This window comes from Macaca nemestrina, chromosome 2, assembly GCF_043159975.1.
Source record: "Macaca nemestrina isolate mMacNem1 chromosome 2, mMacNem.hap1, whole genome shotgun sequence".
Lineage (NCBI taxonomy): Eukaryota > Metazoa > Chordata > Mammalia > Primates > Cercopithecidae > Macaca > Macaca nemestrina.
This window is the reverse complement of record NC_092126.1, coordinates 159,414,978-159,441,298: the sequence shown is the minus strand read 5'-3', so window position 1 is coordinate 159,441,298 and position 26,321 is coordinate 159,414,978. Positions and strand designations below refer to the sequence as shown.

The 26,321-nt window shown below is 39.7% G+C and overlaps 1 protein-coding gene across 26 annotated transcripts in view; it reads left to right on the top strand.

Moving 5' to 3' along the window:
• The window catches only part of LOC105470260 (kalirin RhoGEF kinase), a 700,354-nt gene that overhangs the window by 337,929 nt on the left and 336,104 nt on the right, over window positions 1–26,321 (top strand). For 20 of the 26 annotated variants that reach the window (XM_071089145.1, XM_071089177.1, XM_071089137.1 and 17 more), the window contains exons 11-12: window positions 15,940–16,131; window positions 26,110–26,318. In XM_071089145.1, the coding sequence (XP_070945246.1) occupies window positions 15,940–16,131; window positions 26,110–26,318 (401 nt within the window). The remainder of the gene's footprint in view (window positions 1–15,939; window positions 16,132–26,109; window positions 26,319–26,321) is intronic. The other 6 variants (XM_071089172.1, XM_071089152.1, XM_071089214.1 and 3 more) reach the window with 1 other exon arrangement.

Genomic DNA, 26,321 nt, shown 5'->3' with positions numbered 1-26,321 from the left:
TCTGTGTCATGGCACTAAGGCTTTTGATATTTATATGATGGTGATAGGGAAGGCTTTCAACCAAAACTTACGGTGCCACTTCAGACATAGGCTCTAGGGATGTGATCGGAGCACCTGCCTCACTTTTAAGTACTTTCAAATTTGACATGTTTCTTACTTCTGATGGCTGAGGAAAACAACTCAAGGTTATGAATAATTGATGCTGGCATTGTGCCCAGGGAGAATAATTTCTAGGACATCATAGGTGATCATTTTTAATGAGTTTTTTTGCATATGTATGTCATACCAACATCATGTTTCTTCTAAGCTATGCTAAGCAATGTCATAAAGTCCAGACTGAGAAATGTGAAATATCTGACTGGGGGGCTACAGAGACATTTTACATGTTTTGTGATTGTATATTTTATTGTACTTCTTCAAGCATTAGTCAGGGTTTACATAACTAGGAAATGCATTCATCTCTAAGATAAATATATTTGTAATGAAATTTATTTGTATTTCTAAATGCACTCACATTTTCACCTGTCAGTTGACAAAAATATATTGAATCCTTATCTTTCCCTTTTAAAATTTCTTTGGTGTTTTTCAAATTTTGGAGAAAGTCCTGTTTATTGTAATAACATGTGGAACATTGCAAAGATGTGTAAATAAAGAGCTAATTATTTCTCCACTCCCATTTCTCAATTCCACACTCCCAAGATAATCAGTTATCTTGCACATCTTTCTCTTTTTCTTTTAAATTTCTTATTTTTTAATCAACAGAAACATGTATGTATGTATTTACTATGTACAACATATTGTTTTGAAGTATATATACATTGAGGAATAACTAAATCTGGCTAATTAAGAGATGCATCATCTCACATAGTTATCATTTTTGTGGTGAGAGAACTTTATATCTATTCCCTTAGCATTTTTTAAGAATACATATATTGTTAACTATAGATGCCATGTTGAACAATAGATCCCTTGAACTTATTCTTCTATCTAATTGAAATTTTGTATCTTTTGGCCAACATCTCCCCAACCCCCCTGCCTCAAGACCTCCCAACCGCCACCCCCAATTATCCCATCCCCTGGTAACCACCTTACTGTCTGCTTCTGTGAGATCAACTCTTTTAGATTCCACATATAAGTGAGATCATGCAGTATTTATCTTGCTGTGCCTGGCATATCTCACTTACCATAACATATTCTAGGTTGATTCATATTGTCAAAAATGACAGGATCTCCTTTTTTATTGCTGAATAGTATTCCATTGTCTATATGACAGCACTTCAAAAAGTTTATGGAAAATGTAATTTAAAAGAAAAAATATATATAAACGCTATTTGTCAACATAAGTTCCATCAAGTTCAAGGCACCTTTGTAAGTGATGATACCAGTTATTTAGTCCATCCCTAAAGAACCGAGGGTCCTGGGAATTTAACCAGGTCAATGTATGTTCTTAACTCAAGGAAAATGGATGCCCTTTAAGATTTTTTTTATGATTAAGATACAAAAAAGATGTCAGAAGGAGCCAAATCAGGACTGTAAGGTGGATGTCTAATGATTTCCCATCAAAATTCTAAAAAAAAAAAAAAAAAAAAGCCCTTGTTTAGCTGAGAGAAATGAGCAGGAGCATTGTTTTAGTGGAGAACTGTCTAGTGAAGCTTTCTGGGCATTTTCATGTTAAAGCTTTGGGTAATTTTTTCAAAACACTCTCATAGTAAGCAAATATTATCACTTTGGCCATCCAGAAAGCCAACAAGTGAAATGCCTTGAGCATCCCAAGAAATTGTTGCCATGGTCTTTGCTCTTGACCAGTTTGCTTTTGCTTTGATAGGTTCCCACTTCCACCTCTTGGTAGCCATAGCTTTGATTGTGTTTTGTCTTCAGGATCATACTGGTAAACTATGTTTCATTTCTGTTACAGTTCTTCAAAGAAATACTTCAAGATCTTAATCATGCTTGTTTAAAGTCTCCATTAAAAACTCTACTCTTGTTTGCAACTGATCTGGCTGCAATCATTTTGGCACTCATTGAGTGGAAAGTTTGCTCGACTTTAATTTTTCAGTCAGAATTGTGTACGCTGATCCAACTGAGATGTCTATGGTGTTGGCTATTATTTCTGTGGTTAATCATTGGCGTGAACAAGACTAATTTTTCTTCACAAATTGATGTGGATGGTCTGTAGCTATGGGCTTCATCTTCAAAATTATTTCATTCCTTCTTAAAATGAGTTAGCTACTTGTAAACTGCCAATTCCTTTAGGGCATTGTCCCCATAAACTTTTTGTAAAGCATAAATAATTTCATCATTCTTCCACCCAAGCTTCACCATAAATTTGATGTTTGTCCTTGCTTCAATTTTAGCAGCATTCATGTTGCTCTGATTGGGGCTATTTGAAACTGATGTCTTATCCTTCTTAGTACCTCAAACTACTTCCTGTTCAGGTATGTTATGACAAGTTAGTATGAGTTTATTTGGGTGTAAAAAAGTTGAAATCCACGCATAGTTTCCTTTTAAATATCACACATTTCCCATGAATTTTTTGAAGACCCTTTGTCTTCTTCATCCATTTATTCACTGATGGGCACGAAGGTTGATTTCATATCTTGGCTACTGTGACTAGTGCTGCAGTAAACATGAGAGTGCAGACATATCTTCAACATAGTAATTTCATTTCCTTTGGATATATATCCAGTAACAGAATTGCTGGGTTGTATGGTAATTGTATTTTTATTTTTTTCAGGAAACTCCATACTGTTTTCCATAATGGCTATACTAATTTACCTTCCTACCAATAGTCTTACACATCTTTCTTCTTACAAAAATAAGGAAACATTTGCAAAACAAATGTTTCTGCTTACTATTTGGAATAATTTCTTTAAAAAAATATTTTGTACTATTTTTAAATTTTTTGTGGGTACATATTCGGTGTATATATTTATGATGTACATGAGATGTTTTGATACAGGCATGCAATGTGAAATAAACACATCATGGAGAATGGGGTATCCATCCCCTCAAGCATTTAGCCTTTAAGTTACAATCTAATTAAATTCTTTAAGTTGTTTTAAGATATACAATAAAGTTATTATTGACTATAGTCACCCTATTGTGCTATCAAATAGTAGGTCTTTTCCATTCTTTCTATTTTTCGTAGCCCTTAACTATTCCTACCTTACCCCCAACTTCCTACTACCCTTCCAAGCTTCTAATAACCATCCATCTACTCTCTATGTCCATGAGTTCTATTGGTTTGATTTTTAGATCCCACAAATAAGTGAGAACATGAAATGTTTGTCTTTCTGTGCCTGGCTTATTTCACTTAACATAATGACCTCCAGCTCCATCCAAGTTTTTGCAAATGACTGGATCTCATTCTTTTTTATGGCTGAATACTACTCTATTGTACATGTGTGCCACATTTTCTTCATTAGAATAATTTCTAAACAATGCCCTGCATATAATTTTTATATTTAAGTGATTTTTTCCATTTTTCCTAATTATGAAACTAATATATATTCACCATGGAATAATTAGGAAACAAGGAAATAGTGGAAAAGAAAATTTATCTCTAATATCACTCAGACATAACCATTATTAATATTTATTGATAAATTTCCATTTAACACAGCAGAATACTAAGATTGTTTTGCCCAGGATCAAACAAATGTGAATTCCAGATCAACATCAATTATTTATGTGAGCTTTCTGAAGTTCTTTTACATTTTTAATCCTCCATTTCCTTATCTATAATATGATATAATAGCATAAGCATTATCATTATCAGTAGTAGGTTTTTTTTTATATAATAAAATTAGAACCATACTTTGGTTTAGTCTGACTTCTTCATTTAATATTAATTAAGAACATGTCTTTAAGTCATTAAATATTCTTCAAAAACATAATTGTAGTGAGTGGGTAATACTCTATCATGTGTTACGTACCAGAGTGTAGTGAACTATTCTGTATTGTTGAGCATTTTGGTCATTTCTGGTTTTCATTTCTATAACCCACAGTTACTGTATTTAAACTGCCATACAAAGTGTTAAATATATCACTGTCCTAAGTTCTGAGCCTTTTCAAGGCAAAAGACTAGATTTCTCTCATGTTGGAATTTCAGCTCAGGCTTTGAGCCCTTTCCTGTGATGAGCGGTTTCAATGGTAGATGAGTGGCTGCAATTAGAGTCACCTGGGAGCTTTTAAAACGTGGCTGTCAGACAATCCCACAACTCCCTCCCCAAGCCCATCCTAATTTACATAACCTGGAGCAGAGCCAGGGTACTACATTGTCCCTCCAAGCTCCTATCTTTATCTCTCAAACCCCTTGGCCCTCAACCCCCTAACCTCCTCCCCCTGTCCTGTGAGAACCAAAGGATTAGAGGATTCCTTAAGGTTTCTGCCATCTGAATGATTATCAGAAAAATACTGTAAGCTGGGGCAGTTGTATGATCTTTCTCAATTCGGCTTCCTCTGTGGTCTTATGGTCTAAAACAGTGGTTCTCAACTGGAAGGCAATTTTTGTCTCCCCCCGACTTCCAGCCCACCTGGACATCTGGCAGTAGCTGGGGACGTTTTTGATTATTACATCTGGGGAAGAGGTTGCTATTGGCATCCTGTGGGTAGATTCCAGGGATGCTGCTACGCATTCTGCAGTGCACAGGACAGCCCGTGTTTGTTTCCTGTGGCTACTGTAACAAAGTACCACAAACCGCACAGATTAAAACAGCAGAAATTGATTGTCTCGGAGTTCTGGAGGCTAGAAGTCTGAGACTGCAGTGTTAGCAGGGTTGTTCCTTCCGAGGGCTATGAGGGAGAATCTGTTCCAGGCCTCTTAGCTTCCAGTGACTTGCTGGTGGTTTTGTCATTTCCTGGCGTGTGGCTGCACCACTCCAATCTCAGCTTTCATGTCGCTCTCCCTGTATGTCTGTATCTTCATGTGGACATCTTTTTATATGAATGAACACCAGTCATACCACATTATGGACCTACCTTATTTCAGTATGATCTCATCTTAACTAATTATATCTGCAACAGTGTTATTTCCAAATAAGGTCACATTCTAAAGTAAGGGGTTAGAGCTACAGCGTATCTTTTTGTGGGTACAGAATTTAACCCACAAGAGCCCCCCAAGCAAAGAATTAACCAGCGCAAAATGTTAATGGTGTTACTGTTGAGAAACTCTGTTCCACATAATCTGTGGACCAAGCCCAGGGAGGTTAACTAAGGTAAAACCCAGGGCAAGTAGCAGTATGGTCTGAATGTCTGTGTTTCCTCCAAACATATATATTGAACCTAATTCCCAATGTGATTGTATTACGAGGCAGGAACTTTGGGAGGTGAGCAGTGCCCTTTTAAAGAGGTTCTAGAAAGCTGGCTATTCCCTTCCATCATATAAAGACACAGTGAGAAGATCATCTGTGAACCAGAAATTGAAGCCCTCACCAGATACTGAATCTGTGGGTACCTTAATCTTGGACTTCTCAGCCTCTAGAACTGTGAGAAATAAACTTCTGTTATGTATAAGCCACCCATTGTAAAGGATTTGTGATTGCAGCATGAATGGTCTAAGGTAGAAAGAGTCCAGATTCTGGGAAGGTGGAAAGGGAGCAGGAGCATCATCATTAAGAGGGTCAGGTACCTTTGCTCTTATATCAGAGGCTGTGGGCTCCCTACAGATGTATATAGACATAACCTCAGGCAACAGAGGTATATGTCACCAAAACAGGGTGAAAGGACTTGAAAGAGCACTATGGTAACAGGGATGGAGGCAGAAGTATGGCCAAACCCTCTGATTTGGTCACCTCATCATCTGACCCACCTTTCCATGTCAGGAACAGCCTTTTCCTCTTTTCCTCTGTTAGGAATGGAACAGGAGAGAAAAATAAATCCACAAGTCCCACAGTTTTCAGCAGTATTTTCAAGCCAACTGTCTTGTCTCTCCAAAGCCCAGTCTTCTGTCTCTGACACCCACTCCCTCCCACTGCCAGCCAAACATAGAATATAGAAAACAGGAAAAACAGCAACACTGCAAAGTTACATCTTTTGAGAGAGAACATTGCTGTGGATACATTTCCCCCCATACCTCTTGAATTGCCAAACCCTGCAGCAGGCAGCTTTATCCTGTTCCATGGGGATGCTGTCTTACCAACTGCTTGTTTCTTTGGCTTCAGGAATTCCATGCAAGAATGAATTTCTGCCGGGACGGGGCCACTGGGCATTCTGTGTATCCACATCTGAATATTTAAGTCTATCTTCTTCACTTTTAAAATGGTTTTGTCCCCATTCTTCTGTTGTGGCTGCATGTTCCCCTTCATTGTTTTGCCAGTTTGAATAGAGTGAGGGAAAGGAGGGAGGGGAGAGGGTCACCAGAGGAATGGAGATTGTGTTATCAAATTCCAGGAGTGATGGGTTGCTTCCCAGCAGCAACATGAATGCCAGCTGGCTATATCTGGGGCCTGCTCAGTGGGAAAAGGAAGAAGCCTTCCTCCACAGTCTTCAGAGCTCTGTGTCTGCTTAGTGCATGCCTCATTTTGGTCTCCTAATTGCTCAGCTGTCTCTGCTCTCCATTGTTTCCTCTGGTTTGTCTCAGGAAGCAGCTCTGGGCCTCTAGTCTCCTTGCTCTCTGCAGCGTCTTCTTTGTGTCCCATTCTAAGTGCTAGTCCTGGCTTCCCTAGGCCCAGCTTACGGCCCCGACTCTGCCTTCCACAGCTCCCCATTCCCTGGTGGGCTAGGTGGGGAGAGGTCAGGGACAGAGTCTTTACCTGCTGTATGTTTCAGGTCCCAGAGGGTGGCCATGTTTTCTGGAATCTGAGCTAGTCTTTTCTTACAGTCTGGACCTGGTGTTATCTGTCAAATTATATCTTGTAACTAGTGTTGGCAACCTCTAGGATTGACTTTGCCTTTTAATCCACAAACAAGGTATTTTATTGTTGTTGTTATTAAATGGATAAAATGTTAACAGTTAAGTATTTCTTTTGCTTTCCTGCCTGAGAGTGACCAGATATTTAGCTTCTAGTTTACAGTCGGGAGGGAATATTTTGAAGGTCCTTTAAAGCAATAATGTGTAAATGAAGAGAGTTATTGAGAAAGAAAGAAAAGGGATCAGTGAAAGAGAACACCCCAGCAAAGAACTACTATAATTTTCTCAGAATTTCTAGGCTTGTGTACCTTCCTAAACACACAAAGTTAGACTGTAGGAAAATAAAATTTTACTTTAAAAAAATGTGGAGTTCTAAAAATATGCCTTTTATAGGAAAAGGTGCTAAAGCATTTTAGATATAAAGAAAAATAGTCTCCAGCAAGTAGAAATGTGTGAGAATGGACAGGGTGATGATTACATATGTAAATGTGATAAAGTTGGTGTTTAAGTTCCCAGAGATAATCTCAGTACCAAAACTACTCATGTTGGGAGGCACTGGTACCTGCAATAGTTATTTTTCGTATCAGTCCCAATTAGTAACTGAAGATTTATATAGATAGTCTTCAACTTTAAGGAGCATCTCTTTAGGGTACTCCTTAGACACTCCTTATTTGGACATAAAGTTATTCTAATGGAGGGAACTTATTTGTTCACTTATTCAGGGCACCTAAGAAGATATTGTTCTTGCAGCAGATGTAATGTGGTGGGTCAAACCATCACTGGTACCCAGAACTAGTTCCCTCTGTTTCTTCCTACTTTTCCACCAAAGACGACTTTGCCATTCCCAGAGTTCATCCCCTTTCCCACTACAAGAACCAACAGATGGAGGAGAAATATATTCCTGGTGCTCTAGGATGAAAACTGAAAAGCATTTTTCTATATCACCCTCCTTCATCATAGACAATGTGCTGTGTCAGTACTATATTTTAAAGCTATTATGTGCTCAACTGAATTTCTTTATTTTATCCTGGGATTCTAACCTTCATTTACATGGCAAATACATTCTCAGTGCTAAATGGAACTGGGAAATACGACACCTTACTGCTGTCAAGCTGCTGAACTGCAGAGTTTTTGGGTTGAGTGACTACTGAAAGGAGAGCACTATGCCCACTAGGTACATTGATGAATAGTTGAGATAGAAAAGATGAGTAAGATGGACTCTTTCCTTTAAAGTGAGTACAACTCTCCTTAGAAGACAACATGCACACAAAAGAAATGTATTGCAAAAGAAAAAAAAAGGCTGTTGCACATGAACAATTATAGTGTCATAATTTAAAAACCAAAGGCCTAAGAGTGAATGTAATTCAAAGTAATAAAGAAGCAGAAGAGCTGGAGATTTTACAGTGAGTTTTGGAGAAGTACATGTTTCGGTGAAAAGTACTGGAAGTTATAGTTAGAGAGACTTGCTTGCCATTTTCTAGTTATAAAACATTGTTTAAACAAGTTACTTTATGTCTCTGAGCCTCAGTTTTCTTATTTGTAAAATGATATTAATAATATCTATCTTATGATTGATCCCAATGCTTAGAGATTATGTCGATAAAGAACCTAACACTATGCTTAGCATACTGTGGACACCTGGTTAACTGATGCCACCTTCTTTGACCTATGGGTTATTTAGAAATGTGTTATTTAGTTTCCAATAATTTGTGAATATTCTGGTGAGATTTCTGTTATTGAGTTCTAATTTAATTACATTATAGTCAGAGAAAATATGTTGTATGACTTGCATCCCTTTAAATTTGTTGAGACTCTTTCTATGGCTGAGAATATGGTTTATCTCAGTAAATACTCTGTGAGCACTTGAAAAAAATATGAATTCAGCTGTTGAGGTGGGGGTGGAATGCCCTATAAATGTCAGGCCACGTTGGTTGAGAGTGTTCAAATCTATATCCTTACAAATTTCCTATCTACTTGTTCTATTAGTTACTGAGAGGGGGCATGGAAATCTCTGACTATAATTATGGATTTCTCTATTTCTCCTTGTGGGTTTAATCAGTCTTTACATATTTTGAACTTTTGTTGATAGATGCATAAATGTTTAGGGTTATTATATCCTCTTGATGAATTGACCCCTTGATCATTACCAAATGATAATATTACTCATTTTTTCCTGGTAATGTTATTCACTCTGTCTGATTCTACTATGTCTGATATGAATATAGCCACCCAGCTTTTTTTGGCTAGTGTTATCATGCTGTATCTTTTTCTATCCTTTTACTCGTACCCTACTTGGTGTCTTTGTACTTATAGTGCATTCCTTGTAGACAGCATATAATTGGAACTTGCTTTTTTATCTAATCTGACAATCTCTGCCCTTTGATTGTGTTTAGACAATTTATATTTAATGTGATTGCTGATAAGTTTAGATTTAACCCTATCACTTTTTTTTTTTTCCTATATGTTTCATCTGTTGCTTTTCCCCCTTTTTTGCCTTTTTGGATTAATTTAATATTTTTATGATCCTGTTTGACTTCCTTTGTTGGCTGATCAACTATAACTCTTTATTATTTTAACGATTGCCTTAGGATTTATAGTATTTTAACTTATCTTACTTATATATGTACCATAAATCCCACACTACATTGTTATCATTAGTTTTTAAACCTTATTTACCCATGTAGTATTTCCAGTGCTCTTGATTCCTGGGTATGGATCTGTATTTCCATCTGATACCATTTTCCTTCTTCCTGAAGGACTTCTTTTAACATTTCTTATCTTGCATATCTGCTAGTGAAGAATTCTTTCGTCTTTGTATATCTGAAAAAGTCTTTATTTCGCTTTTGTTTTTGAAAATATTTGTACTGGGCACAGAATTCCCAGGTTTGTTTTTTGTTTTTGTTTTTTTTCTTTTAGTACTTTGAAGTTGTTGCTCTACTGTCTTTTTGCTTGCACTGTTTCCAGTAACAAGTCTGCTGTCATCCTTATCTTTGTTCCTCTGTATATAGCTTGTCCTTTTTTCCTCTGTCTACTTTAAAGATTTTCTTTTCTTTCCCTTTTTTGCCATTTTATTTTACTTTTATGTTCCTTGGTGTAGTTTTCTTTGTGTTTCTTATGTTGAGGGTTTGATGGGTTTCTTGGATTTATAGTTTTTGTTATATTTGAAAACTTCTTGGTCATTATTTCTTTAGGTATCTTTTCCAATACCCTCCTCTTCTCCTATGGAATCTCAATTACATGGATATTGGCCTGTCTGAAGTTATCCCATAGCTCACAGATGCTTTATTTTTAAAATTTATTTTTTCTCTCAGTATTTTAGTTTAAATAGTTACTCTTGCAGTTTTCAAGTTCAGTCCTTTTATCTTCTGCAAAGCCTAACCTACTGTTAATACAGTCTAATGTTTTTCATCTTTAGAAGTACAAGGGGTTTTTAAAATTTTTTTATTTCTTAACTATCTGAACATATGAAATACAATTATAATAACCATTTTAAAATACTTGTCTGCTAATCTTAATATCTGTTTCAGTTCTGGGTAAGTTTTCATTGATCGGTTTTTCTCCTTCTCATAGGTGAGATTTTCCTGATAATGGGCATGCCTGTTAGTTTTTTACTAGATACCAGACATCACGAGTTTTACCTTGTCAGTTGTGGATATTTCTGTATTCCTATAAATATTCTTAAGCTTTATTCTGAGACACAATAAAGTTACATGGAAAAAAAAAATGATCTGTTCAGGTCTTTCTCTTAAAATGTACTAGGCAAGACCAGAGCAGTTCTCTTTCTAAGTCTACTTATTTACCCTTCTGACCCTTCTGGGTACTCCGTCCAACATCCCATTAATCATGAGGTTTTCCATGCTGACTGGTAGGAGCAAGTGCTATTTCTAACTGTGTGAGTGCTAGGTACTGTTATCTCTAATTCTTTCAGATGGTTCTTTCTCTAGCCTCAGGTAGTTTCCTCACATATGGATTCTTTGCAGATCTGCCCCAGAGAGGGTAAGGAAGGAAGGTGAAAGAGATTTGTAAGCTGTAAAGTACTATTCAGATGTAAGGTTTTGGGTGTTATCTTGATTGCTGCCCTCCCCAATGCCTATGCTTTTGTGTATCCTTTGTCTTCAATGCTTATGTATTTTTTTTTCCTTTCATCTCATTACCTGCTGGTTTCAGCCATGCTGGCCCGAAAAAAAATGCTCACTGTGAGGGGGATTTTCTCCTGGTCCTCTGGTAGTCTCATTCTTTAATCTACATTGCCTCTTTTGAATAGTAAGGGTGACTTTCAGGCCTCATCCTTCCTCATTCCCAGGGCATAAAGCCAAGATTCTCACTTCATATTACCAAGGAAGTAGCCTCTTGATTCTAGAGTGTTTTTATTCACTGTCTTTCCCACCCCTTGCCTTTAAAAAGCCTGCTTCCTGCTTCTCTGCTTCAGCCCAGGGAATCTGAAAACATACCTGTATTGCTGAAATTCCTGTTAGAGACAAATTATCCTAGAATGTTCTGTTTCTTTCCTGGGGAGAAAATTCAAAAGTAATGGGCTGAGGCTTCAGCAGAGTGTTTAAGTTAGAATTAAGGGCTGAATTATCTAGGGCATCGTACCTGGTTGACACAGTCATGGGGTGTTGGAGAGGGAAGAACAGGAACTGCAGCCATCGGTGTGACCCATATCTCTGAATCAGGGGCTCTGTCTACCACAGGTCCTACCTGAAAGCTCCAACAGCTGAGGGATCTATATATGAGCACTCATAACCCATTTTTGGCATATCTGTTGGGAAATGTCAATAAGGCATCAAGTCCAAGGCAGAGAGACTAGGAAGCTGGGAAACCAAAGAATGCCTAGGAAATATGTTCAAAGCAAGGTCAGACTCTGGCCCTGGGTCAAAATCTGTTGCTGATTTGGTCAGAAAATGAGCAGAAACCCGTTGTGATCCTTGTCCCAATTTGGGGGTATTGATAAGAATCGAAGTATTGCTTTGGTAATACTTTAGTTGATATTTTCCATACACATTTCTATTTCAAGGCTGTGCCAGGAGGTAGGATATACCAAATAAAATTGAACATTGAACGTGAATTCTATCATGTAATGTCTTGTACCGGGTAGTTGATGAGGAGCTAGGGTTGAATATTAAGATTGGTGGTGGTTGATATCTTCTTTAATTCATTCATTCATTTACTAAATATTTATGGAGCACTTACTAGGTGCCATACAGTAAGGGAAAGAGATGAGAGACATTATCTGCCCCTAAGGAGATGAGAAAGACAAACATTTGCAGTAGAAAGTGGCAGGTACCATGGACAGGGTTGGTATAGATCACTCTAGGAGTCCAGAGGAGGGCACATAAGCTAGCCTTGGGAGAGAAGAGGATATGAGAGTGGAGTTCCTGGAAGAAGCAGTGCCCTAGCTGGGTCTTAAAGAGTGAATAAGAGTTGGTCAAGTACAAGAGTGAAGGGAAGGGCATCTCAGGCTGAAGAAGAATATGTGCAAAGGCACAGAGGCAAGATTCAGTGCAGTGAGTTTTGGGGGATGCAAGTAATTTACTTCCTAGGCTGTTTGTAGGAAAGTGATGTGGGTTGAAGCTGAAGGGAAAAAGTGTCAGGTGAAGAAGGGCGTTGCACACCGTGTCAAGACATTTTACCCCAAAGGCAGTGGGAAGCCACTGAACAGTTTTAAGTAGAAGACAGTTGTGATTGTGTCTGAATTTTCGAAGCTCTTTTCTGCTAGTAATAGGGAAGAGAGCTTGGCAGAGACAAAGGTGAGAGCCCAGCTTTAACACTGACCCCATTGCCTTCCCATCTGTCTTTATTGTTCCATTCTCTCTATAAAATGTATCTATCTTAATAGCTCTTCACTGACGTATCCAACCTGATTTTCTGCCACTCTCCAACTTTAGTCAGGTTGACTCAACTTATTCAAACAGACCTACTCATTTGTGTCTTCTTTATTCAACAAACATTTAGTAAATGCCTATTGCATACCAGCCACAGCGCTTGGCTTGGGGGAACCAAGGATGAATGAGATACTGAACCTACCTTTAAGGGGCTCACAGACCAGTAGAGAGATACCATGGAGACACATTGTTACTATAAAGTATGATGATGGCTGTGGGGTAGGATAAATATAGAGTACCCTGGGTGCAAAAAGAAGACAGGCTTGGCTATGAGAAGCCCTTCTCCTTCTCTGCTAAATCCTACCCATCCTCAGGCTCCTGCCTATATTCTTTATAGAGGCAGGGTAGTTTAATGGGTTGTTGCTTGGGCTCTGAAGCCTGCCAACAGGGTTTTAATCCTGGTTCTGCCACTTACTAGCCATGTGACTTTGGCCAGAAATTCTTTGTACCTCAGTTTCTTCATCTGTAAAATGGGAATGATGGCTGCATCAACTTCATAGGGTTATTGTGAGGATTAAAGGGGATAGCATGCATAAAATCCTTTAGAACAATCTTTGTCATGTGCAAAATATTTAATAATTATTAGCTACTATTATTCTCAGTTTTACTTCTTTTCTTCAGCATCTATATCATATCAAGAAATTGTAACCCCTAATTATCTATTAGTTTGTTGCTTGCCCCATCTTATGTATTGTCATGTTATTTCTCTCAAGAATGATTTTATTCTTCTTTGAGACAAAATACATTATATATTTATCTGTACTTTTGGGATACTTACAGTATTGGATATGTATTATGGCGATCAGCCATCCCAGTTTTCCCAGATCTGAGGGGATTTCTGGGACACAGGAATTTCTATGCTAAAACCAGGAAAGTCCTGGGCAAACTGGGACAAATTGATCACCTTACATGTAGTAGACACTTCAGTTTGGCTTTTTATTTATCTCTTATTGGTCCCAAACCTAATTTGCTAGCAAGCTCACTTTGACTTTGCCACAAATTTTTATTTATTGTCTACAGAATGTAAAGTTACAATCTCTAGGGGTTTTGGGGAGCAGGGGTGGGGAGAATCCTGAGATTCTCTAGGATTTAAGGTGGACAAGTTGAGGGATTCCTAAAATACCTCTCTCCCATCAGCTGTGGGCATATGGACTAGAAATTGTGGGACTAGAAATCCCACAAGAGCTTTCTTTAACCTGACCCACAGCCCTAGAGGTCTACCCTTGCCTGTCATTCCCCTTGTCTCCCTGCATGTCTCTCATGAGTGAATGACTTCCTTCATCTGCTTTCCAGAATTGACGTACCCTGGTTTAACCCAGTGGCAAAGCTCCTTTCCTCATATGAAGCTGCTGTTTTTCCATGAATTTCCCAGTTGGGGCCAAGTGATTTTTCCTCTTTTTCAACCCTGTCTTGGAAGCACTGGGACAATGTAAATGACTTTTTCTCTTTTTCAACGCGGTCTCACCAGCATTGGAACGATGTTTACCTTGGGAAGTTGCTTTTCAAGCAGCATTTCTTATGGATCCCCTGGGGCCTCTCTCCAAATTTCTAGAAGCCAAGACAAGTGTTTGCCTGCCCATCTTCCCCAGTCCTATACCAGTACAATCAAGAGGCTGGCTCCACAGCCTCTGAAAGTTTCAACCCTAGAGTCTCAGTTTCCTAGGGCTGTCGTAACAAAGCACCACGAGACGGTGACTTCGATAACAACAACTTCTTTTCTCACAGTTCTGGAAGCTAGACATTTGAGATCAAAGTGTCATCAGAGTTAGTTCTTTCTGTGGAATATGAGGGAGAAATCTGCCCTATGCCTTTTTCTCAACTTTTAGTAGTTTTCTGGCAGTCTTTTGCATTCTTAGCCTTGTATATACATCTCCCACTTTCTTCGTTCATCTTCACATGGCATTCTCCCTGTGTGCATGTCTGTCTCTTCACATGGCATTTTTTTTTTTAAATAGGGACACCAGTCATATTGGATTAGGGATCTATCCTACTATAGCATGACTTGAACTTAACGTAACTAATTACATCTACAATTATCCTGTTTCCAAGGAAGGTCACATTCCGAGATACTGGGAACATGTGAATTTGAGTGGGGGGTACAATTCAGTCCATAGCACGCAGGTCTTCAAGTGAGTCCAAAACACTCCTTACAGACTCAGAGACCCTGTCTCCATAAGCAAAACAAAGCACCAGAGAGTCATTGCTCACGAATCCATTTCAATTCTCCGCTCACTTTGTGTTTGATACTGACTGCTCTGCTTGTTCCCTACTCTAGAGCTTTGTGCCAACTCTAGGGATACTAAGAAATATATGTACACCTGAGTCACCAGCTGTAAGTCAGGACATATCAGGAGACTTTCAAAATGAGAAGCCTGCTGAGGAAAAGTTGTATCTGTGGCAAATAATGTAGTAACTATTCTAAAGGCAGTGGCTCCCATCCTGATGAATAATAATTACAAGCTGGTTGCCTTTTAAAATGCTCTGGAGAATACCATGGTGTGTACAGACAGGGGGTTGGACAACTGTGTGTGCGCGTGTGTGCATGCAGTAGCTTATGATAAACAAAATCAACAGACTCCTCCCCAACCTTCCTGCAAACATTCCCTGGGCCCGCAGGGAGTAGCCTGCATCTCCTCCCTCTGACTGTGGCCGCTGCCTTTTGTCAGCTCCCTAGAGTTGCTGATCCCTTCCCCTCCAAAGAAATAGCTCTGTTCCAAAAAGATAAACACCAGTAGTTACAGGGAACTTGAGGAGAAAAGCAAAGCGAGTCTCCCAGTTAGTGTTTTTCTGGTGTTCTCACATAGAAATACAGACTGTCTTTGTGGGTGTGCTATTTCTGATCCTGACAGTTACAGCCTGAGATGTGAGGGCAGCGATGGGTTTTCTTGAAGGTAGGGGATTGGGAGCAGCTGGGGTATGGAGGTTCTCTAGGCTCTCTCCACTTCTTTCCAGGGACACTGCACCTCTGAGAAATCCCAGGGGTGGATGAGGCACCTCGCTGGTGCCCGCCTGTGCAGAGCAGCCAGGCAGGCTGCTAGCTTGCTGAGAGGCGGCGTGCCAGCTCCGCAAACTGCGCCTCAGTGCCAGATTAGGGAGCTTTCGGCTCAGCGCCCACGCCCCTCCATTCAGCTCGGGGGAGCCCCAGGGTGGGCTGCTGGAAGTCGCGACTGCAACTTGACTTTGCCTCACTGTTGTTGCTGGCAGAATACGTACACCAATGCGGACAAGCTCCTAGAAGCAGCGGAGCAGTTGGCTCAGACGGGGGAATGTGACCCGGAGGAGATCTACAAGGCAGCTCGACACCTGGAGGTGCGCATCCAAGACTTCGTGCGCAGGGTGGAGCAGCGGAAGCTTCTCCTGGACATGTCTGTCTCCTTCCACACACACACCAAAGAGGTAAGGGGAGCTAGTGGAGAGAGGGCATTCGGTCCTGCCAGGGTTAGGTCGGCTTCCTAGTAAAATGGCCCTGAAGGTCTGACCAGGGTCCTGGGTAGTCTGGAGGTTACTAACTTCCTAACTTTGGTAATATTAACAATTCGTTCCTGATAGCCTGCATTTAGGTCTCTCAGAATGGGGCAAAATTTCCTCCCATAATATCTAGTGAGGAAAGGGGGTCATGGAGACAGGGGGTTTTGGGGGCATCTACTAGAGCATGCAATCTGCAGCTGGAGACATGTGGGAATCCCTGATATAGCAATAGTCATTGCAAGAAGAAATGTAAGAGGATCACAGACTCTCTTCCTACTCCACACCCAATTTCTCTTGGTTGCTCTTTCCTGTCAGAAATGAGAGTCCTACAGAACTTTGATCAGGTATCTTTGCTACCAGCAAGGAACATGTAGAGTTTACAGTTGTGTTTTTCCTGTGTTTTTATTTTTTTTAACAGGGGATTTAATCTTCTTAATGAGGTCTGTGTCAGGGTGATATTAAAGTTGGTCCTCACTGTGCCTGAATGTGGAGTGACACGCATTGAAAGAAGGGGGACTGAGATGCCCTCCACCAAGGAAGCTGGCTGGGCTTGAAAGCCAGCCTGAATAATTCACCAAGTGGAGAAAGGAAAAGGAAGGATAGATTATGTTAAGCTGCTGCAAGAGCAGAGGGGCCCCATAGAGAGGAGGATGGTTGCAAACTTATGATTGCTTTTCATTTCTGATTAACATGGGACATGCTGAAATTGATAAGTGGCCAGTAAGGAGGCCCATTTAGCATCATCTGTAATAACACCCTTGGCAGATGAACTCATTAGGTGTATGCATGCTTGTGTCCCCTCCCAGGAATTCCCTTTAATAGAGTATTAATTAAAGTTTGATTGCTGCCCAGGGAAAAAAAAGTAGCCCTACTTAATTAAGTTGAATTTTAATATTGGGAATGCATTAAGAATCTTGGTTGTTACGGCCTTTTCTGACACTGAGGGAATGAATGCAAACCATTGCAGCGCCTATCAGAGAAAAACATGAAAAGATAATGTTCTCTCAACTGAGATTCCCCAGGCAGATGAAGGGCTGGCAAGCTCCCTGAGGCTGGATTTGCTTCCTCTCTGCAGGACCTGCAGCCACTCTCTGATGAGTGTCTATAAAGCAAGGGGATTAGCATTAATCCAGGGTTTCCTGCCTGGTTCTCTGCTTGGTAGTGGCTCACCCAATTGTTAATGAAAGTCTCAGAAACCAAAGGCATGTGTATTCCCTTTTACTTATGAGCCTGTGGGTGATAGAATGGAGTATGAACGAACAGGAGTCATGTTCCTCATGAGGGCTGTGGCGGTGCTGGCTGCATGGAGAAGTGGTGGACCAGGGTCAGTTTCCATGGAACTACCACTCCCAAAAGAGTGACCATGGCTCTCAGGAATTCCTCTAGCTACATCTCCCACCTTCTATACACAGAGCTAGAAGGCTGGGATTCTAGACCAGATTCTGCTGCTAAAGAACCATATGAGCTTGTGCAAGTCACTATGTCCCTGGCCTTGGGTTTCCTTATCTATAAAATTATGCAGTTGGAGTTGGTGGCTCTAAGGCCCCTTAAAGTTCTAATGTGAATCCAAGATTCCATTCTTCTTCTCGTCTTCTTTATTTGCTGTTGATAATGATAATAAATAATAATAATAATAATAATTAAACTGAAGTAGTATAGGTGATTTACCGAGCCTAAGATTTGATTTATTGTAAGCTCTCAAAATACATTACATGCGTTTTTTAATGGACACCTATTACTTGCCAGACACATATACCATCTCATGTAACCTTCATGATAATCTTATGGTATAGATTTTATTAAACACGTTTTTAAATGAGGAGACTAAGCCTCAGAAAATAACTTTTCTAAGGTTACAGACTTTCTCAGTAGTACAGCAGAGATTTTACCTGTCTTCCTATGACCTACACTCCTGTTTTTTTCTTTTCTATCTCCTTTGTTCTTCCTTCTCCTTACTTTTATTTTTCTGTTTTACATTTCTAAACCCCAAATCAGGGGCTTAATGGGTAGGACAGATCTTGGCTGAGAAGTACACAGTGTTGCCAGGATTGGAGGTGTGGGAGACAGGAATAGTCAGGGAGTTATTGACTATTGTTTTCCCGGATATCTCTCACATCTTGCTAAGCTTGGTCCTGTTTGAACCTGAGACTTGTTTCCTCACTGGAGCTCAGCTATAAAGTCACATTCACGTGAAATACTACTAGAAGGAATGGTGTGATACAGGGGCCAGGTGAAGAAAGAGAAAGAACTGAAATTTATTTAGCACAAACTATGTGCTAGGCTATCTAGCTATCTAGTTTGTAGCCATGACAATTCTCATTTTTTAAAATCCCAGTTTTACAAATGGGAAAACCAAAGTTCAGAAAAATTAATAATTTGCCCATAATTTTATAGCTAGGTGGTTGTAACTACAGAAATTGACCCCAGGTCTTTCTGACTCTAACGGCCATGCTTTTTTCTCCTTTGCCACAAAGACTTTTATATACAGGCTAATAAACAGAGACTTGAATGGATTTTTTTTTTTCCATCAGAGAATTCATTCAAACAGGAGGCTATCAGGAAATTGCATAGTCTCTTTCTCCTCAGTCCCAAAAAATGAGAGAATTTTGGAGCAGCCCTGCCTGGATACAAAGGGGTTTGTGGTTGTGAGGCTCATTCTATTCAAGACATCTACAACTCTCTGATCATACAGATTTTATTTTTTTTTTCAGGATGGACAGAAAAGCAACATTTTGAGTGACTGTCACAGAGGAGCTGTTCCCAGGGGACATGCACTGGGACTTTGTATCTGCATGTTCCCTCTTGGTCACTTTCCCATCCAAACCAGTCTGTGTGAGGTCCCCTTTAAGTGATTTGCAAGGCAGCGTAGAAAATAAGGTGTGTGTATGTATACATGCACATACATGTATATGTGTACACATGCACATATATGTGTACACACACATGCAAATGTTCCCACCCACTAAGTACAGCAAGATCTTGGATGCCAGGTAGGTTTGATTTCCAGATCTTTTTTTTTTTTTTAATGCTTCATACCTTTGGGAGAATTGCTCTTAATCTCTGCTACTTTGTAATAATTATGAGGATGACTATTACGAAATAAAGTAGTACAATACTAACACTCATTTTTTCCTAGTAGGAAACTTCCTCCCACATTTTTCTTAGTGTTTCTTTAAAGTAGGCTTAATAAGAAACTTAAAGCTCAACTTAGACATTATTTATTTTTCCTTGAACTTCTTCCCGGGTGCTTGCAACTTTCACCCGGACAAGAGCAGAGCGCTGTATATACCTCCATCAGTGGTGCCATGGTCACACTGAGCTGTGATTCTCTCCTTCACTAAATTGGGAGTGCTCATATGTATAGTACACATGTGACATTAGATATGTAGATACAGATACTACTGTGTCTGATACATAGAGGTGCTGAATAAATATTGAATAAATGGGTTTACTTGACAATGGGAAGCCAGTCTCTGCTAACAAAAGTAAAAGAAAAAGAAGAAGAAAAATGAGAGGAGAGTCCCTTCAATTACATTTTAATCTATTGCAGTTCTTTGATTTGAGCTCTCCAGATATTGTAAATAAGGGGGGCTGGGTGGGGTATCTAACTTGCTGATGGGAGCTTTCCTTCAGGACCTATATATAGCAGGCAGAAATGGATTATTAGGGGGGCAGAAATGAGCGTCCTTGAATGGTCTCATGAAAGAACTCCTGTGGTTTGATTTTTCCGTACTCTGTTTAATACCTCTCAAGACTCATCACCTCTCAAACATCACTAACTATGGGTCCTATGTGTTCCTGAGTTCATTCACTCTTGACTCCTTCCTCTTGACTCTATAGGCAAAGTTCTGGCTTTTTATTCAGGAGAGGATTAGTAGTCTGTTAGGGAATTTTGAGGTGCCCGTGGTTGCTTTTCCCTCTTACTGTGAGTAGAGTGAATAGATGGAAAATCTGCTCAGCATTGCTAAAGTGGCCTTCGGTACTGCTGATAAATATTGTTGTAAATCATTTCTGCCTCATTATGGCTATCTTCTTCCTTCTTTCTTTCCTTCCTCCATTTCTTCCTTCCTATAATAATTTGCAGAGTTTCTGCCTTGGTGCCAATTTCTGACAGAATGTTATCATAGTCTATAATTTTCATGGAATGAAAGCCCCTTTTGCAGGAGATTTCTAAGTGGGAACTGAATATCCACCTTCATAAATTATTTAACCTAGACTTCCTATGACTCCCCAGGCTAAAGTTCATAATTTTACTTTTGCCATATTTCCACATCAAAAGATTTACTCTAATTAGGATCAGAGAGGAAACAGGAGGAAGATATAAAAAGATAACCTCCAGGCTAATTTCTTCTGCAAATTCAAGTCTGCTTAATCCTATTGGCCTCATGAATTCTTTATTTATTGTAGGAACCTAGAGGGTTAAAAATGTCTAACTATTTCATCACAGTGTTAGTCATAATCTTGAATAATTAGAGACCATCTAAATGTTTCACACTGGGTGATTTCGTGAAACAAATCATAGTGCATTTATATAGTAAAATATTACACAGTCATTCTAAATCACATTGCCAAAGATCATTAATGACATGAGGAAGAGCTTGTGGTATAATTATAAAAACTGTATATCCAATACAACACAATTTCAATAACACATATAGAATAAGTACCAGAAGTAAATATACCAAGAATTTAAGAATGTTATGGGAGATTTAATTTTTTGGCTTTTTTGTTTGTTTGTTTTGCAAGATTTCTTCAATGACATTTTAAATTTATAATCAGGAACAATCCAATAAATGTTATTTTTCAAAAGCAGAACGATTCATCCCTACTTATACAGAAGAGTTACTCAAAAAAGAAAGGCGACAAACATGTACTTGGGACTTTCTTATACATCCAGAGCCTCCACTACTAGTACAAATTGTGCTGAACTTAAATACATTCTTTTTGCCTAGAGCCAAGAGGGCAGCCAGCTTTGTTTTCTGGTCTGGAGAGCTAGGGCAAGTTTGGGAGAAGCATTGACCCAAGTCCTCATTCTTTTTTTCCAGGAACATCGCATTTGTAGCACCTGCCCTGTAGAAATTGTCATCACAGAATTCTCTTTCCTTGCTGTGTTTCCATGGAAATGCTGCAGTCACTGGGCTTTCAAAATATCCATTTTTAGATATTTTTGTTGTATAAATATAAGTCAAGTTAAAAGGAATGTGGCCAAAGTAACCAACCTCTGCTCTTTATTAGACAGCTTAATTAAATACCCATTTCTATTTGTTTCGCCTTGTGGAATCATTCTGCCACACCATTTCCTACTCAAATAGGTACAAACACACCACAGACACTCCTATATACACATGTTCCTCTACCCACCAACTCTGGAACCAAAACTAAATTGGTCTTCAAGAGGGGTGATGGCTTTAAGAACAAAAATAGCCTCATCCTCTGTTTCACTTGCTGTACTGTTGTACTATTTATTTAAGAAATGAGCAGGTGATTGATGCCCAGGAAAAATTATCTTTTCAAAATGAAGGAAGAGGAGGTTCACCATGTGGATATGGTGTGCCTTTCAGCATCCTTAAGGATTGCTGATACCGTTATTGTTAATCAATTGTTGTCAGCACAATGGCTGCCCAAGCTGTGCAAATGGAACAGCCAATCAGCCGGAGAAAGTGAAATAAAATGACCTCTTTCCTTAACCACTCATCCGTAAGCCTCGTTATTTTTCTTACAAACCTCCTAGGCTCTTCCTCTCATGTCTGCTTCCTTCCTGTCTTTTTCAGTTGCCCCTTTCTCAGGCTGCCCCACTATGCAAGCGGGCGAGGGTCTGTGGGCTGACTCACTGGTTCACTGTTAGAGCTAATCTTATGTAGGGCATGGAAAGGCTCCTTTAACTATACCCCTATCAAGGTTCTAGAAATTCTCAAATTGGACCCATTCTTTTGGATGTAGGTATTTTTGGTCACAACTACATGTGTTTTCTGTAAGAAAGAATGCACAAAACCATCTACATGTGTATATCAGCATGGAGCAAGCAACCATTGCCAAGAAGAGAGCGGGACCGTAAAAGAAGGGTCATAGTACACATACATTTTGATCAAGAAGAGAGGGTCTGGAAATGGCTGAAACATGGGAATTTTTTTTTTTTTTTTTTTCTGGGGAAAGGGTGGGTTGATGGAGAAGGTACAGTGCTATAATGTTAAACCTTAGATAAGCAGAAAGGAAAGCAGCTCACCCATGGAAGAGAAACCAATGTGGAAGACAGTGTGGAAAAAAGCACACGTGGTTGCTGCTGCCTCACTCGCTCCATTATTTTACCTAATTAGTTCCAGCAAACATCGGCTTGTAGTAGCTTGACAGAAAAGATTGTTCTGGCTGGATCTCACTGACTGCTTAATAATCAGTAAAGTAGTAGCAGAAGTGTCCCTCTAATTTGGACTTTTTTCAAAGCATGTTTTTCAGGGCTAAATCAGAGGGACATACACAGAGGAAACCTATGGGACACTGAGAGAGCTAGAAAAATTACAGCCTATTATATGGGATATTGACTCTACTCATGGTTTAGTAGCACCAACTTTTATTTCTATCTACCTTATGGTGCTAAGCCTCAGAGGTGCTTATTCAAAACTGTGAGCTTGCAATTTAAGTTTGCTCCCACCAGGCAGTGACTGTGTGCCCCAGGTCCACAATTTCACCTCTCTCTCTTTACATCTTTTTTCTTTTAGAACTATCAAGACTTTTTAGTTTCTAGGCTTTCCTCGGTTATCCGAGACAAAGTGACAAAAACAGAATAGAGATGCCCAGCCCAATCTAGTATCTTGAAGGACCAAATTCGATGTTGATCTTATACAAACTCCAAAATGAAGGAGTACTTCAAACTTTCCCTCTGCCCTCTAATGGGAACTGGAGATGGCTTGCAGCAAAAGCATTTTTTTTTTTTTTTATTTTTTTATTTTTTTTGAGACGGAGTCTCGCTCTGTCGCCCAGGCTGGAGTGCAGTGGCGCGATCTCGGCTCACTGCAAGCTCCGCCTCCCGGGTTCACGCCATTCTCCTGCCTCAGCCTCCCGAGTAGCTGGGACTACAGGCGCCCACAACCGCGCCCGGCTAATTTTTTGTATTTTTAGTAGAGACGGGGTTTCACCGTGGTCTCGATCTCCTGACCTTGTGATCCGCCCGCCTCGGCCTCCCAAAGTGCTGGGATTACGGGCGTGAGCCACCGCGCCCGGCCTTTTTTTTTTTTTTTTAAAGACAGAGTCTTGCTCTGTCACCCAGGTGGAGTGCGGTGACACAATCACAGCTCACTGCAGTCTTGACCTGCTGGGAACAAGCAAGCAATTCTCCCGCCTCAGCCTCTGAAGTAGCTGTGGCTACAGGTGTGTGCCAACATGCCCAGCTAATTTTTGTGCTTTTAAAAAAAATTTTTTTATAGAGGCTGGGTCTTACCCAGCCTGTTGTCTAAGCTAAAAATATCTTTTAAATGTAATAATATGTAGCACTGATACAGTATTGATTATATGTTAGACACTGTTGATAAGTAAGATAGATAATATATTTGTGTATATATACACATATATCGACTTATTTGTAATCTTTATCACAACTCTCTGGGAGGAAAGCACTGTTATTGTCCCTATTTTACTGGTAAGGAAAGCCAAGGTGCAGAGAGAACAAGTAACTTACCCAAGATTATATAGCTAATATGTGGTAGAACTAGGATTTGAAACTTTTTTTTTTTTTTTTTTGGAGACAGAGTTTTGCTCTGTTCCCCGGGCTGGAGTGCAGTGGCGTGATCTCGGCTCACTGCAGCCTCTGCCTCCTGGGTTCAAGCAATTCCACTGCTTCAGCTTCCTGAGTAGCTGGGATTACAGGCACCTGCCACCATGCCCGGCTAATTTTTGTATTTTTAGTAGAGACGGGGTTTCTCCATGTTGGCCAGGCTGGTTTCAAATTCCTGACCTCAGGTGATCTGCCCACCTTGGCCTCCCAAAGTGTTGGGATTACAGGTGTGAACCACTGTACCCAGCCCCTGAAACTCTTAAAGACTATGCTACACTGCCTCTCTGTACAATAATTTTTCAGAGAATCCATCATCTCTTCCCTAAAGACTTAAATACACTTAGAAAATGTGTTTTCTCTCTAGACAAAACTACAGCCAGAAAATATGAAGTGACATTAAGCTATCATTATCAATATCCTATACTTCCTGGTTTTATGCTGATTTGAAATTAGCATATTCTCACTTACAGCAACATGTATCCCAGCTTATATGGTCTGGAAAACTTGTTTGGTGTTTTATTTGGAAAGGAAAGAAACTGAACTAATTACAACCAGATTTGCAAGCTGATAAATGTGAGGGTTGCTGAATAATAATTTGCATTCCCTATAGCAATCAGCATAATGCTATAGGCTTAATACTGCTATAAGTTCATTTAAAGCATGAATAATAAGGAAATAGTTCAGTCCTCACAGTCTTTGAAGTGAGCAGGGCAAATCTTGTTCTTCCCATTTTGTAGATAAGGAAACTAAGACTCAGGAGGTTACTCACCTGTACAAAAAGGACATTCTTTACACTTTCTTATTCACAGCCTCTAAAACTTATTAATCTTCCTGTTAACCTCTTCTGCCGCATCTAGGGCTTCTCTATCTAAGGAACAAAGAATAACTTGTCCAAAATCTTGAAGACTATTTTTGTCTCTCTTTATTTTTTTTAATCTTCCCTTATTGAAAAGGCCATACTGTAATTTACCATACTGAGAACCAACTCGATGAAATAATATTCTTGAGGTAGACATTTACCTATGTTTTTAACAGGGAAGACTTTAAGATGTTAGAACCAGATGGAAATTAACCAATTTATTTCATGCTTTCCACAACCTACTTTACACATGATGTCATGGAGATCGAAAGGTATAGTGATTTGTGCAAAGGCACCATGAGTAATGGGAGGAATAAAAGCCAAAATCTGCATCTTCTGACTCCATCTATCAGTTTTCTCTCTCTACTGACTTTTTTCCTGGTAGAGCCCTGAGCTTATCTTTCCTGCTGGTCAGGTGAAGACTCCTGGTTTCAAAGCAAACACTAGACTCATCTTCCCCTCTCTCATTTATGAAAATTCTCAAAGTAGTCAAAAGTGAGCTCTCTGGCAGGCCACTGGAGACCTGTATTCAGTATGATGAGGAAAACCTATCAATAAATGATTTTTCAGTAATTCAGTTTTAACTCCTCAACATTTCCAATGCTTATTTTGTTCAAAACACTATACTTAGCTCTTTTAAAGTTATCTAGCCAGTAATACCTAGTTGTATTTTATCATCTTGAATATTATGGGAAAATGTCTCTTACATTTATTGAAATTAAGATAAGCCACCATCTTTAGCATTCAATTTTCTAACCAATCTAGCAATTTTAAAAAGAACAAAATACTATGGGATATGTACAGAATATGCTCAGTTAATGTGCATTTAGTTCTTATTGACCACCACATTCTTTGTATATTTGCAATATCATTATACATTTCTAGGAATCAATGTGCACAGAGCACATTACTCCCTTTCCTCCTTTCTGAAAGAGGAAATTAATATTCGTTCATTCTAGTCTCCTGTTCTTCCTAGTGGTGTCTCAAAGATGACTGATCTCCTTGCTCTAAGACCACACCTGTAGGTTTCCCTGAACCACAGGGAAGTTAAGCCAGGGGTGATTCCTGTCTTTAGGGACTGTCAACACCAATGGAGTAAACTTAGCAAAGACTGGTGATGAATATAAATGTAAAAACACAAAATGACCCATAGGTGTGCTGATCAGAATGGCACTGACTGGTTGAGAGTAAGTTGGGTGATTCCAGTCTAGCTACCTTGCCCTCACCCCAGCCCTGGCCTCTCCCATCTTCCCTGAGTGGAGTCTCTGCTCCCTCTCTACAGTTGTGGACATGGATGGAAGACCTTCAGAAGGAGATGTTGGAGGATGTCTGTGCAGACTCTGTGGATGCAGTCCAGGAACTGATCAAGCAGTTCCAGCAGCAGCAGACCGCCACTCTAGATGCCACGCTCAATGTCATCAAGGAAGGCGAAGACCTTATCCAGCAGCTCAGGTCAGCGCCTCCCTCCCTGGGGGAGCCCAGCGAGGCCAGGTC